Raw genomic sequence first — 13,425 nt, forward strand, 5'->3', positions numbered from 1 at the left:
AGACTTGTGTTGGTGGCTTATGTGTTTACATCAACATGTAATGGTGCAAGAAATCTATGCTAGTCTCTAGCTACTGTTCATCGCTGGTGGAATTTGTGACTGTTAGATGCAGACTTTTTATTTACCACAGGAATTCACCACTGTCATTATAACCAGAGTTTACATTCCCTCCAGTGATAATGCCCTCTGTGAACTGTATGGGGCTATTAGCGAACTGCAGAATGCTCACCCTGACGGACTGTTTATTGTCGCCGGAGATTTTAACCATGCGAATCTCAAGACAGTACTCCGTAAATTCCATCAGTATGTGGACTTAGCAATGAGAGGTTCGAACACTCTGGATCATGTTTACACAAGCATTCCAGGCGCATACCGGGCAGAGCCCCGCCCCCACCTCGGCTACTCATATACAGACCACTCGTCAGGTGCACAAAACCGCTTCAGAAGCAGGTGAAAACCTGGCCAGCAGGAGCCATTTCTGCTCATCTGGACTGTTTTGAGTATACTGACTGGCACAAGTTCAGGGAGGCTGCAACATATGGCGACTCTACCAACTTGAAGGAATACACTGCATCAGTGATCAGCCACATCAGCAAGTGCAATGATGATGTTACTTTCTCCAAGACCATTACCATACACTCCAACCAGAAGCCATAGATGATTGCGAAGGTGCATGCCCTGCTGAGGTCCCGAGACTCCGCCTTCAGAGCAGTTGACAAGGCGGCCCTAAGAACAGCAAGGGCAAAACTGTCCCGGGCCATCAGAGAGGCAAATCGCCACACGCCCAGAGAATCCACAGTCACTTCCAGGACAGCGGCGACACGCAGCGCATGTGGCAGGGCATCCAGGCCATCACCAACTACAGGAAAATATCAGTTGCCTGTGAAAATGATGCCTCCCTTTCAGATGTGCTGAATGACTTCTACACTCGGTTTGAGGTGCAGAATGATGTGGCGGCGAGGAAGACCACCCCTCCTCCCAACGACTAGGTACTATGTCTTACCACAGCTGATGTGAGGAAAACTCTATGTAGAGTCAACCCACGGAAGGCTGCTGGACCAGACAGCATTCCTGGCAGAGTGCTCAGAGGATGTGCAGACCACCTGGTTGCTGTTCTTACCAACATCTTCAACATCTCTCTGAGCAGCGTCGTCGTTCCAACATGCTTCAAAGCCACCCCTACCGTCCCCATGCCGAAGTCTTCAGTGTCCTGCCTCAACGACTACCATCCCATCATACTAACACCCATCATCATGAAGTGCTTCGAGATGCTCATCATTAGGCATATCAAGACCCAGCTGCCCCCCTCACTAGACCCACTGCAGTTTGTGTATCGTCCCAACCGTTCAATAGACGACGCCATCGCCACCACCCTCCATCTGGCCCTCACCCATCTGGATATAAAGGACTCATACGTTCGAATGCTGTTCATAGAATTAAGCTCAGCATTCAACACAATAATTTCTCAGCACCTGATTGGGAAGCTGAACCTGCTGGGCTTGGACACCACCCTCTGCAACTGTATCCTGGACTTCCAGACTGGGAGACCTCAGTCAGTCCGGATCGGGAACAGCATCCCCACTGTTACCACACTGAGTACTGGGACCCCCAGGGCTGTGTGCTCAGTCCACTGCTGTTCACTGTGCTGACTCACGACTGTGCAGCAATACACAGCTCGAACCACATCATCAAGTTCGCCGATGACACGACCGTGGTGGGTCTCGTCAGCAAGAACGACGAGTCAGCAAACAGAGAGAGTTGCTGATGCTAACGGACTGGTGTAGAGCAAACAACCTGTCTCTGAATGTGGACAAAACAAAAGAGATGTTTGTTGACTTCAGGAGAGCACAGAGTGACCACTCTCCACTGACCATCGACGGCTCCTCTGTGGAGATCGTCAAGGGCACCAAATTCCTTGGAGTTCTCCTGACGGAGAACCTAACCTGGTCCCTCAAAACCAGCTCCATTACCAAGAAAGCCCAGCACTGTTTCTACTTTCTTCGAAGGCTGAGAAAAGCACATCTTCCACCCCCCACCCCCATCCTCACCACATTCTATAGAGGGACTATTGAGAGTACCCTGAGCAGCTGCATCACTGCCTGGTTTGGTACTTGCACAGTTTCAGACCGCAAAGCTCTGCAGAGTATAGTGAGGACAGTTGAGAAGATCCCCCAAGCCTTCAGACTCCTCAATACTCAGAGACTGGACTGACACACACACCTATACACCATCCAACTTTTTCACATGTCCAGAGTTGCACTTAATTCATTGTCACTTTATACTTGGGTGTTACCTCATTAACTGCTATGTCCATAGAACACTATTTCATAGTATGTTATGTTTACATTCTGCATTTGTATAAAGTGTCATCTTTTTGCTCAGATTAGAAATGTATACTGGTCAGTGCTGCACTATTGCAGCTTCTTAATGTGCCTATTGTCCTGTTTCCTTTTTAGTAATTATTGTACTGTCCTTTTTGCACACGTTTGCACTTTATGTAGGAATGTGTAGGTCTTATTCGTTCTATGTAGTCTCATGTGGTTCTGTGTTTGTCCTATGTTGTTTTATGTAGCACCATGGTCCTGGATGAACGTTGCCTGTTTTGCTGTGTAATGTATTACTGTATATGGTTGAACGACAATAACTTGAGATGCTTCAGTATTGTAAAGATATTTGGTATGCAACATTTAGAAGGGAACTTTAAATTGCCCTCATTCTCACACCATTATATGTAAGGATATTTGGTATGCTAAATTTAGAAAGAAATTTAGGGTATCGAAATATATGAGCTATGAATTAAATTAAACTGTCCTTATTGTACGTTATTAGGTCATGAAATGTATAATGAAATTAGTCGCGTTCGACAACCATTATAAACTAGATAAATGACAAATAACATAATAGATTATTTGTCTGAATAAATTATTCCAACGCAATCCAACGCATCTGCTCACAATATCTACTGAATTTGCTTGAATAAGTGAATTATGATTAATTCACTTATTGGAGTGATATTATTCTCATGGCTTATTGAAAATAATATCACACGTATTTAGGAAGAACCATTTACACTTCTTTGAGTCTACATCGATTTGCTATCGAATTACCCAACGTATTTAATAAATACACCAGCACTTTGAGCACAATATTGGAGATTTACTTGCGTTTAGTGGCATTTCCTTGCGTTCTTTGTGTTGCTTGGTTCTTGGTCAAAAGTTTGTTCCGTCGATGTTTTGGACCTCTGTAAGATTGAAGAGTTATTGTCTGTATGAATGATGAGGTTGGCTTTGAAGCGAGGTCTTCTCTGGGTGTGTGAACCATAGAGCGTGACGAGCGATGTCCCGAGCTTCCTTGGACCTCACATGGCATGGATCGGGTTCCGACGAGATCCAGAGAAGACCACGAGGGAAGAGTCAGAGCGAAGTCTTGAGCAGTCAGAGGAGCAGGAGAGACTACAGAAGACAAGAGGGGAAGAGAGAAGAGCGTGTTCTTCCTGTTTGGAAACATTTGAACTGAAATTGTCCACATCCCTAAATGTGTCCTATGCCAATCAGAAGTGACTTTTCAGAGTCTCATGGTCGACTGGGCTGTCTTTTCCGACTGTTGATTTATGGTGTTGGAATACGCTCTCTTGCCTCTTCTCCTCTTGTCTCTTCATCCTCGCTTCTCTCGGCTCCTTGCTCTTCTCTCTTCTGCCTGCACATGCTGGTCGCTCCATTGACTGCCTGGTCCATGCCATGTGAGGGCCAAGGAAGCTCGGGACTCGACGTCTCGAGAAGGAATGAGAAGGCCTCGCTTCACAGCTCACCTCATCATTCATACAGACAATAAATTCAATCATACAGAGGTCAAAAACATTGACGGAATGAACGTTCGACCAAGTGCCAAGAAACAAGCAACACAAAGAATGCAAGGAAACACCACAAAGACACTTATGTATATATGTGTTAGATTAGATTTATGTTTAGAATAGTAATAAAGTTTGTCTTTGTTCAAAGACCACGTGACTGTGGTATATTTTGATAAATAATCTCACCCCTGTTTCTAAAAGATTTAGCTTCAAAACTGTACCTGTGTGATATTATTTTCTATAAGCCATGAGAATAATATCACTCCAATAAGTTAATTAATCATAATTCACTTATTAATGCTAATTCCTTACAGTAGGAATCGTGAGCTGATACAACTAGACGTTGTATTACGATTTCAATGGTGGAGAATCTATTAAGACAAATAATCGAGTTATTTGTCATTTATCTAATTTATTGTTGTCGAACGCGACTAATTCCATTATACATTTCATTACCTAATAATGTACAATAAGGATAATCAATTTAGTACATAGCTCACATATTTCGAGACCCTAAATTCCCTTCTAAATTTAGCATACCAAATATCCTTACATATATTGGTGTGAGAATGGGATCAATTTAAAGTTCCCTCCTAAATGTCGCACTTCCGTTATTCCCATCAAGAGTGTCTTGACCATTTTATTGTCCAAAGACAGGCCTTCAGTAGGAAATTGAGTCTTGGTCTGTTACTTTATGATGCTGAAGAATTCCAGGATAAAAAAGTTGGGTTTTTCTTGATTCAAATCATGTCATTTCAATTCTTCTTCATGTATAATCCAGCAGTATGCTGAATAAGTTGCTTTTGTGATGAAACAGCTCATCACTTAATTAATTGACTGCCTGTCCACTAATCTTCAGCATGTTTTACACTAAACAATAATGCGGTACATTTACCAGTCAAGGCAACCAACGATTTTCCTGTAATTTACCTGGTTGCATGTGTGAATGTGGCTGACGCTTTTGGAATGAACAATGTGTGGAGTTTACTACAATAAAATTGCTTTTTTATAAGATAAGTGGACAATTTTACAACAGGTTGGATGAGATTAATGTGTCATACCTCAGGAACATCATGATGAAGCTGCCTCATTCACTTAGGGAAAAATGGAGAAACACAGCTTGTGAGCTGCAAGAACGTCAGGGCTGTAAGTTAAGTTTACAGATACAGTGAACTTCACTGAACATCAAGATTCTCACAGATCCTCTCTTGAGAGATATTAAAGATATACAATCATCCATATCATACAAAGCCAAAAGCAAACCTGCACTTAAAAGTGGTAGAGGCCGGAGCTCAGTTACAGTGGCTGTAGTCAACGCCATTGAAGGTTCTATGCCAAAAGTCCATCAACCACATCATAGCTCTTCATCTTTCTGCCATGCATGCAAGAAATATGTATTGGGAAAATTCCCTCAGCTCAAGAAATGGATTCAGAGAAAAAATTTTGTTTTTTTAAAGGAACACAGAATTTGCTTTGCCTGTCTATAATCTGGACATATTGGCAAGGATTGTACAAGCCATCAAATTTGTAATGTATGCAGTCAGAAACATCCCACCATACTGCACATCAGAACTAAGCATAAATCATCTCGGGAGATGCAAGTGAGTAATGCTTTTGTTACTGTAATTTGCAGACCTTTGCTCATACTGGGGTCAGAGAACAGGATTGAGTATTGTCCATTCTGCCAGTTCAGTTGAAGTCTAAACTTTGAAACCTTATCATAAGAACATATGCCTTCTTGGTTCCGGGGATAAACCACATAGCATCTCAACAAGGTGGCGATGGTAAAGTTGGACAGATGCAACAAACCAAAGAATTCTGAAAAGAGGAAGAATACCCAGTTGCATCACTTTTCAGATGCTAGAAAATGTTACAAAACTGTCTTGCGACTGGAAAATCACTACAAAAATTTAAAACTTGGCTTCATGCTTGTAAAGTCAAGGGTTGCTCCTTTGAAGCAAACAACTATTCAGAGACTCAAGCTTACAGCTGCTTTTTTGTCAATAATGCAAAGTATTTCACACATTCGTGGCAAACAGAGTGTCAGTCATCAGGGGTGCAATATATATGTTGTGCAATGGAGGCACATAGGAACAAAACTAAATCATATGACTAAATCCTAAACTAAAGCTAATAATGCTTCCAGAGTTATGTCCAGTGAAAATTTCTTGGAAGACAGAAGATGGATACAGGGTCTAGACTCTTTTGAAAGCCTCAGTGAAAAAGCCACAATCCTCGATGTGCCACATCTTAAAAGATGATCCAAAACGTCACTGTGGTAATTGCTGCCATTTCCAAATGTTCAGGCAGTGCTACTCGTCAGTTTTTAAACTACTTTTTTGACTGGAGAAAACTGAAAGCTGTAGTGGCATGGCTGCCTTGCAAAATGGAACATCTGGAGTAAAGACAAGCCGTGATATTCACAAGCTTCCACCCATATTGACAGATGGTTTACCTATAGTGGGTGGAAGACTTAGTAGAGCAGCAGTGCTGGGAGAAATGAAACACCCTGTTATCCTGCCAAAAGAACACCATGTATCCACACTCATCTAGCAAATTGTTAAAAAAAACAAGTGGGTCATGCAGAAGAAACCATATGCTATCAACGCTACAAAAAAGTTCTAGATTATAAATGCAAACTCTGCCTGCAGAAAGGTAATTTCAGAATGTGTTGTATGTCTTTGTCTACAAGGCAAAGTAGAAGAGCAAAAAAGGCTGACTTACAAAGGAGAGTATAATGCCAGACTTGCCTCCATTTACCAACACTGGTCTAGACTACTTACCTATTGATGTTGAAAGAGGTTCCGATGTTGTGAAAAGATGTTATTAATATGGAATTATTATTACCTGCATGAACAGTCGGGTAAGTCTTGAAGTACCTTTTTACATTTACATTTATTCATTTGGCAGACGCTTTTATCCAAAGCGACTTACAAAAGAGGAAGAACATCAGCGAATCATCTTAGGGAGACAGTGGTACAAAAAGTGCCATATTACAAAGTTTCACTATCATCAGAATAGTATACAAAACAGATTTAAGTGCAACAAGAAATGTAAAATCTTTTTTTTTTTTTTTTTTAGTGACCGGTTAAGTGCTTTTGGAAAAGATGTGTTTTTAGCCGTTTTTTGAAGATAGAGAGTGAGTTAGCTTCCCGGATTGAGTTGGGAAGGTCATTCCACCACCGTGGTATGATGAAACTGAAAGTCCGGGAAAGTGTTTTGGTGCCTCTTTGTTTTGGTACGACAAGGCGACGTTCCTTAGCCGACCGCAGGCTTCTGGTGGGAACGTAGCTCTGCATAAATGTTTTTAGGTATGCTAGAGCAGACCCAGTGACTGTTTTATATGCCAGCATCAGGGCCTTGAATTTAATACATGCATGAACCGGCAGCCAGTGGAGAGAGACAAAGAGTGGTGTAACATGTGCTCTCTTAGGTTCATTAAAGACCAGACGTGCTGCTGCATTCTGGATCATTTGCAGGGGTCTAATAGCACATGCAGGAAGGCCTGCAATGAGAGCGTTACAGTAGTCCAGTCTATTTATGACAAGGGACTGAACGAGCAGTTGTGTGGCATGTACAGAGAGGAAGGGTCTTATCTTCCTGATATTGTACAGTGTAAATCTACATGATCTTGCAGTTTTTGAAATGTGGTCTGTGAAATTTAGCTCATCATCAATGGTTACCCCTAGATTTCTGACCGTTTTGGAAGGCGAAACTGTAGTTGGACCCAGCTGCACGGTGATGTTGTGTTCAACAGCCAGGTTGGCTGGAAAGACAAGGAGTTCGGTCTTGGCAGGGTTGAGTTGAAGGTGGTGTTCCTTCATCCAGGCTGAGATGTCTGCCAGACAGGCAGCGATTCGAGCGGTCACTGTGGTGTCGTTGGGCTGGAAAGACAAGTAGAGTTGCGTGTCATCAGCGTAGCAGTGGTAAGAGAAACCATGTGACTGAATGATGGGTCCCAGTGATGTTGTGTATATGGAGAAGAGAAGTGGCCCAAGCACTGATCACTGAGGTACCCCAGTAAGTAACTGGTGTGGCTTGGATACTTCCCCTATCCATGCTACCTCAAAGGACCTTTCTGAGAGATAAGAGTTGAACCAGTCAAGCACAGTTCCAGTGATACCCAGTTTAGAGAGGGTGGAGAGTAGGATCTGATGGTTGACTGTGTCAAATGCAGCAGAAAGGTCCAGCAGAATCAGAACGGATGATCTGGATTCAGCTTTCGCCTGTCTCAGCGACTCGATGACAGACAGCAGGGCAGTCTCAGTGGAGTGTCCACTTTTGAAGCCTGACTGATTGTCATCCAGCAGCTTGTTCTGTGAGAGATAGGTGGAGATCTGATTGAAAACTGCCCTTTCAAGTGTTTTTGCCATGAATGGGATGAGAGAGACTGGTCTGTAGTGTTCTATCTGTGTGGGGTTAAGTGCAGGTTTTTTCAGCAGTGGGGTTACTCGAGCCTGCTTAAATGTAGTGGGAAAAGTGCCTGCAAGAAGGGATGTGTTAATTATGTGTGTAAGTGCCGGTAGGATGGACGGAGAGATGGCCTGGAGAAGGTGTGATGGAATGTAATGGGGTCAAGGGAACAGGTTGTGGGGTGGTTGGAGAGGAGGAGTTTAGAGACCTCCGTGTTAGTTAAAGGAGAGAACATGCTTTATCTCTTGTATATACTTTATCTCTTGACACTGATAAAGTATATACACAGTATAAGCATTTATTTATGTAGATGTTTTTATTTTGCGCTGTGACCGCTGGGGCGGGGGGGGTATGTTCACGGTAACGGGTATTTCATCAGGCATTCGCACAAGTAGTACATACAGTGCATCCGGAAAGTATTCACAGCGCTTCACTTATTCCACATTTTAATATGTTACAGTCTTGTTCCAAAATAGATTAAATTCATTATTTTCCTCAAAATTATACAAACAGTACCCCATAATGACAACATGAAAGAAGTTTGTTTGAAATCTTTGCAATTTTATTCAAATAAAAAAATCACATTTACAAAAGTATTCACAGCATTTGCTCAATACTTTGTTGAAGCAACTTTGGCACCAATTACAGCCTCAAGTCTTCTTTGCAGGACCTCTCAAGCTCCAGACGGGCTGTCATGTGCCTTTTACAGAGAAGTGGCTTCCGTCTGGCCACTCTACCATACAGGCCTGATTGGGGGAGTGCAGCAGAGATGGTTGTTCTTCTGGAAGGTTCTCCTCTCTCCACAGAGAAACGCTGGAGCTCTGTCAGAGTGACCATCAGGTTCTTGGTCACCTCCCTGACTAAGGCCCAATCAACTGAATTTAGCACAGGTGGACTCCAAGTTGTAGAAACATCTCAAGGATGATCAGTGGAAACAGGATGCACCTGAGCTCAATTTTGAGTGTCATGGCAAAGGCTGTGAATACTTATGTACATGTGATTTTTGTTTTTGTTTTTTATTTTTAATAAATTTGCAAAGATTTCAAACAAACTTCTTTCACATTGACATTATGGTGTATTGTTTGTAGAATTTTGAGGAAAATAATGAATTTAATCAATTTTGTAATAAGGCTGTAACATAACAGAATGTGGAGAAAGTGAAGCGCTGTGAATACTTTCCGGATGCACTGTAGGAAGCTTGGATGGTGTGATCGTCATACAATTCTTGCCACATCACGCCACACCATCCACATTTCACTAAACTGTAAAGTCTATAAAAGGTGTATTGTCAATTGCAATAAAGGGGAACACAACCCAAAACAGCAACAGCATCTGGACAAATGATTGTGTGTACACCCAAGCCGGCAGCTATGGAAACATTGGATTGGAAACAAACGTTGCTACTTTACACACTCCAAAAAATAAAAGCATTTGGTTTATGACTGGTGTTCATTTCCCATCCTGTTTATATTGTTGTTAGACGTTTTTATTATGGAATACAGTGCAATATGATGACTTTGGGTTTTAACTGAGATGTTATTAATTGCAAGTGTCTTTTCTCAGCGCATGGTTGGCGGCCTATGAGCATCCAGTTGTAGATCGCATTAATCAACGTATAGAAGACATCACAGGCCTAGATGTGAAAACAGCAGAAGAGCTGCAGGTAGTTCAAAACACTTTTTATTTGAATTATACAAATAAAGTTTAATATTGTATTTAATTTTGTCATGAAAATGATCCTTTTCATTAATTCTTCTGTGATGCAAATGTCCAATGTGTCAATAAAAAGAAGTGAAAATGTAAACATCTAGTTAAAATATTTACACTTCTCCTTAGGTAGCAAATTATGGTGTTGGAGGACAATATGAGCCACACTTTGACTTTGGACGGGTAAATAAAAAGCTATTTATTAGTTTAATACTTTGTTATACCAAATTGTACAGCAAAGAAGTTTTAAACCATACTTTAACGCATTTTAACATACTTTTGACCATCAGAAAGATGAACCAGATGCCTTTAAAGAGCTGGGCACAGGGAATCGAATAGCAACCTGGCTATTCTATGTAAGTTTTGATGAATTGCTGCAGTAGTGACTGACCTGTCAAGGTTTGTTCTGCTACTGTCATGTCTTGTAATTAAATAATTTTTCCTTGTTTTAGATGAGTGATGTACCAGCAGGAGGCGCCACAGTCTTTCCAGAAGTAGGAGCTGCAATAAAGCCGATGAAGGTTCTGTTAGTTTGTGTATATATTTTAGGGAAATCAGGTAGAGAAAAGACTATGATCTGAGTTTTGCATCATAAACTGTGATGTGCTTTAGTAAAAGATTAGAGGTTGGATCTTGACATGACTACCTTTTCGATAAGCAATTTTTGTTTTTATGTTTCTTTGTGTTTAGGGTACAGCAGTATTTTGGTATAATCTCTTTCCCAGTGGAGAAGGAGATTACAGCACACGACATGCGGCTTGTCCAGTACTGGTGGGCAACAAGTGGGGTAAGTCTGTATCATTATCACATACATTGGCTCTGTTCCAATACCTAGGGAGCTACCTACCTCAACAGCATTTAAGCACACTCCAGAAACAAATACTGTTCCAAACAAAACTAAATTATACTACCTTCTGAAACACCTAGTTTTTGGTCATTTCTACAGAAGCATCATGTGAATCCTTCACAGAGATTCTCAGAATGCATTGCAACCAGTTCTTTAAAAAAAATCTTCCAAGATGTAAAGTGAGAGTCAAGAGAAGAAAAGAGAAATGTTGATTTATAATTTTTAATTCAGTACTGAAACTATTTTACTTAATATTTGCGTGTTCTTTTTATTGTTCTTAATTAGAGTGTTGTTTTTTTTAGCTTGGCATCATGTACTAACATCAGACTCTATAGAGCGCAACAGTAGGGTTCCAGAGGTAAAAATCCCATTCACTCCAGAGAAAAACAGATATTTAACTATAACGTGTAAACCAGGGCTTTTGATCAAACTGCCCTTGCAGTCTCATCAAATTATTCTGCACTAAACTCAGCGGTGAGTTTAACAATGCTCAACAGCTCACAACAGCATTCAGCAGTCATCATTTAGCTCACAGATCTGGACTGAAGTATGTTTAAGGGGGTTTTTTTGGCCATAGTTTAGTCACACTGCTTTCCAAAACATTAACGCTTAGCACTGTTTAGGTGAGCAAATTCAATCAAATTAATGCAATTTTATAAATTTAGCAGTTCATGAAAATTGCTACGCTGCAGTACGAAGTGCGGTGAAATGTATAGATGTAAAAAGAACAGCAGTTGTTACAGAAGTTATGTGAGCTCATATGCACAATTGTATTCAACAAAAGAGTAAATGATGATGAAAACCGAACCTTCAAAGAAATGCACAGAAAATGTTGCTTTTATTCTTCAATGTTAAAAGAAATGTTAAAAGAAATAGATGTTAAACAGTTGTTAACTGTAACTGTAATAGATGTTAACATGTCATGTTTAAGAAATAGTTCACCCAAAAATGAAAATTATCAAATTGTTTCATTCCATCCCAGATGTTAATAACTTTTTCATCTGAATACAAACAAAGATTTTTAGAAGATTTCAGCTCTGTAGGTCCACACAATGCAAGTGAATGAAGCTCCAAAAATTAGCATACAAGTAATCCATACAAATCCCGTTGTTAAATCTATGTCTTTGGAAGCGATATGATAGGTGTGGGTGAGAAACAGATGACTATTTAAGTCCTTTTTTACTATAAATAATTTCCCCTGCCCAGTAGGTGGTGAAATGCACAAAGAATGCAAATCACCAAAAACACAAGAATAAATATTATGTTATAAAATATAATTAAAGAATAAATACAGCAATTAACGGGGTTCAAGCCTTTTAAGAACTTTCAAAGTATGTAATAATGTATATGTACTTTGTAAGTTGCTGAATTTGCAAACTGGTGTTAAATGACTGATGTCTTGTGTTCAAAAATCCTGAAACAGGATAATTATTATGGTGGTCATTTTGTTTAACTTTTTAACTGTTATAAAGCCACAAAGCACCCAATCTCCAAAAAGGTTTTAGAAGTTTGAATATTTATATTAGGAATTATAGACTTTTGGATACACTTGGTCAAACCCACATGATAAATGCAACCCCTAATTAACTAAATAAATAACTAAAGTTCAACTTTTCTTTGATAATTATTGGCCTAGGGAGTCCTAGATGTAGTTCACAATAGCAGGTATCATTGGATAATATACAATAATTTACACACCATTTGTACAGCCATTTTGCTGAAATATGATTGGCTGCTGGTGGCCATGTATTTATTTGTCTGAGTCATATTGTAGAATATGTAAGCCTTATATATCCTACAAGGATATGTTAGCCTTTGGCCCCTACAAGATGCATACCAATTTTCAACTTCATTGGTCATACGGTTGCGGAGTTATTATCGTTTTTGAGTTGTAGCACCCCCTATAGGTGCCATTTTTCATGATCCTCAGAACGTCTTGTTGTCTATGTTTATCAAGTTTCTTTATGCCTTTTCGTTTGGTAGATATTGGTCAAGATATTGGCACACAAAATGGATGACGCCTGACCAATTCATTGGCTTATATCTTTGCAACACTTTGAAGAATCAAAATTCCTTTGATACATTTTTGTCAGGAGGTTTCATTGAAGACACACACCAAGTTTCGTGCAGATTGTTCATACGGCGTAGGAGAAGTTCGAAAAGTAGGTTTTTCAAATTTTGCAAATTAGCGTGAAAATTGAAAATAAATTTTGTTCGGCCCGAGCAAAGAAATCCAAAGATTTAAGACATTTGAATGTGCGACAAACGGTTTAGGAGTGATGGGCTAAAATGTAAACATGATCATTATAGCGCCACCTTGAGGCCGATCGGGACGAATCCTTGATACGCTGTAGTACTCAGGGGGACTACCTTCCCTGAAAGTTTCAGCTCTCTATGAATAACTGTTCTGCATGATCAGTTTTAGGGCCGAATAATCATAAAAAAAATAAAGCTGCAAGCAGCAATTAATTGGGTTCAAGCGGTTTAAGGCCTTTACACACAAAGGTATTCGTTTTTTTTAGCAAGCATGTAACCACCTAGATCATAGATGGAAAAGACAATTTACAGCAAATACAGGTAATTTACTGTGGAAATATATGTTTTTTTA

At 40.3% G+C, this 13,425-nt stretch overlaps 1 protein-coding gene across 3 annotated transcripts in view; it reads left to right on the forward strand.

Annotated features, from left to right (window-relative positions):
• p4ha1a (prolyl 4-hydroxylase, alpha polypeptide I a) overlaps positions 1 to 13,425 on the forward strand; it is a 130,949-nt gene that overhangs the window by 91,227 nt on the left and 26,297 nt on the right. For all 3 annotated transcript variants that reach the window (XM_052113074.1, XM_052113072.1, XM_052113073.1), the window contains 5 exons: positions 9,827 to 9,926; positions 10,100 to 10,153; positions 10,261 to 10,326; positions 10,423 to 10,491; positions 10,661 to 10,757. In XM_052113074.1, the coding sequence (XP_051969034.1) occupies positions 9,827 to 9,926; positions 10,100 to 10,153; positions 10,261 to 10,326; positions 10,423 to 10,491; positions 10,661 to 10,757 (386 nt within the window). The remainder of the gene's footprint in view (positions 1 to 9,826; positions 9,927 to 10,099; positions 10,154 to 10,260; positions 10,327 to 10,422; positions 10,492 to 10,660; positions 10,758 to 13,425) is intronic.

This window comes from Xyrauchen texanus, chromosome 40, assembly GCF_025860055.1.
Source record: "Xyrauchen texanus isolate HMW12.3.18 chromosome 40, RBS_HiC_50CHRs, whole genome shotgun sequence".
In the NCBI taxonomy this organism is placed as follows: domain Eukaryota; kingdom Metazoa; phylum Chordata; class Actinopteri; order Cypriniformes; family Catostomidae; genus Xyrauchen; species Xyrauchen texanus.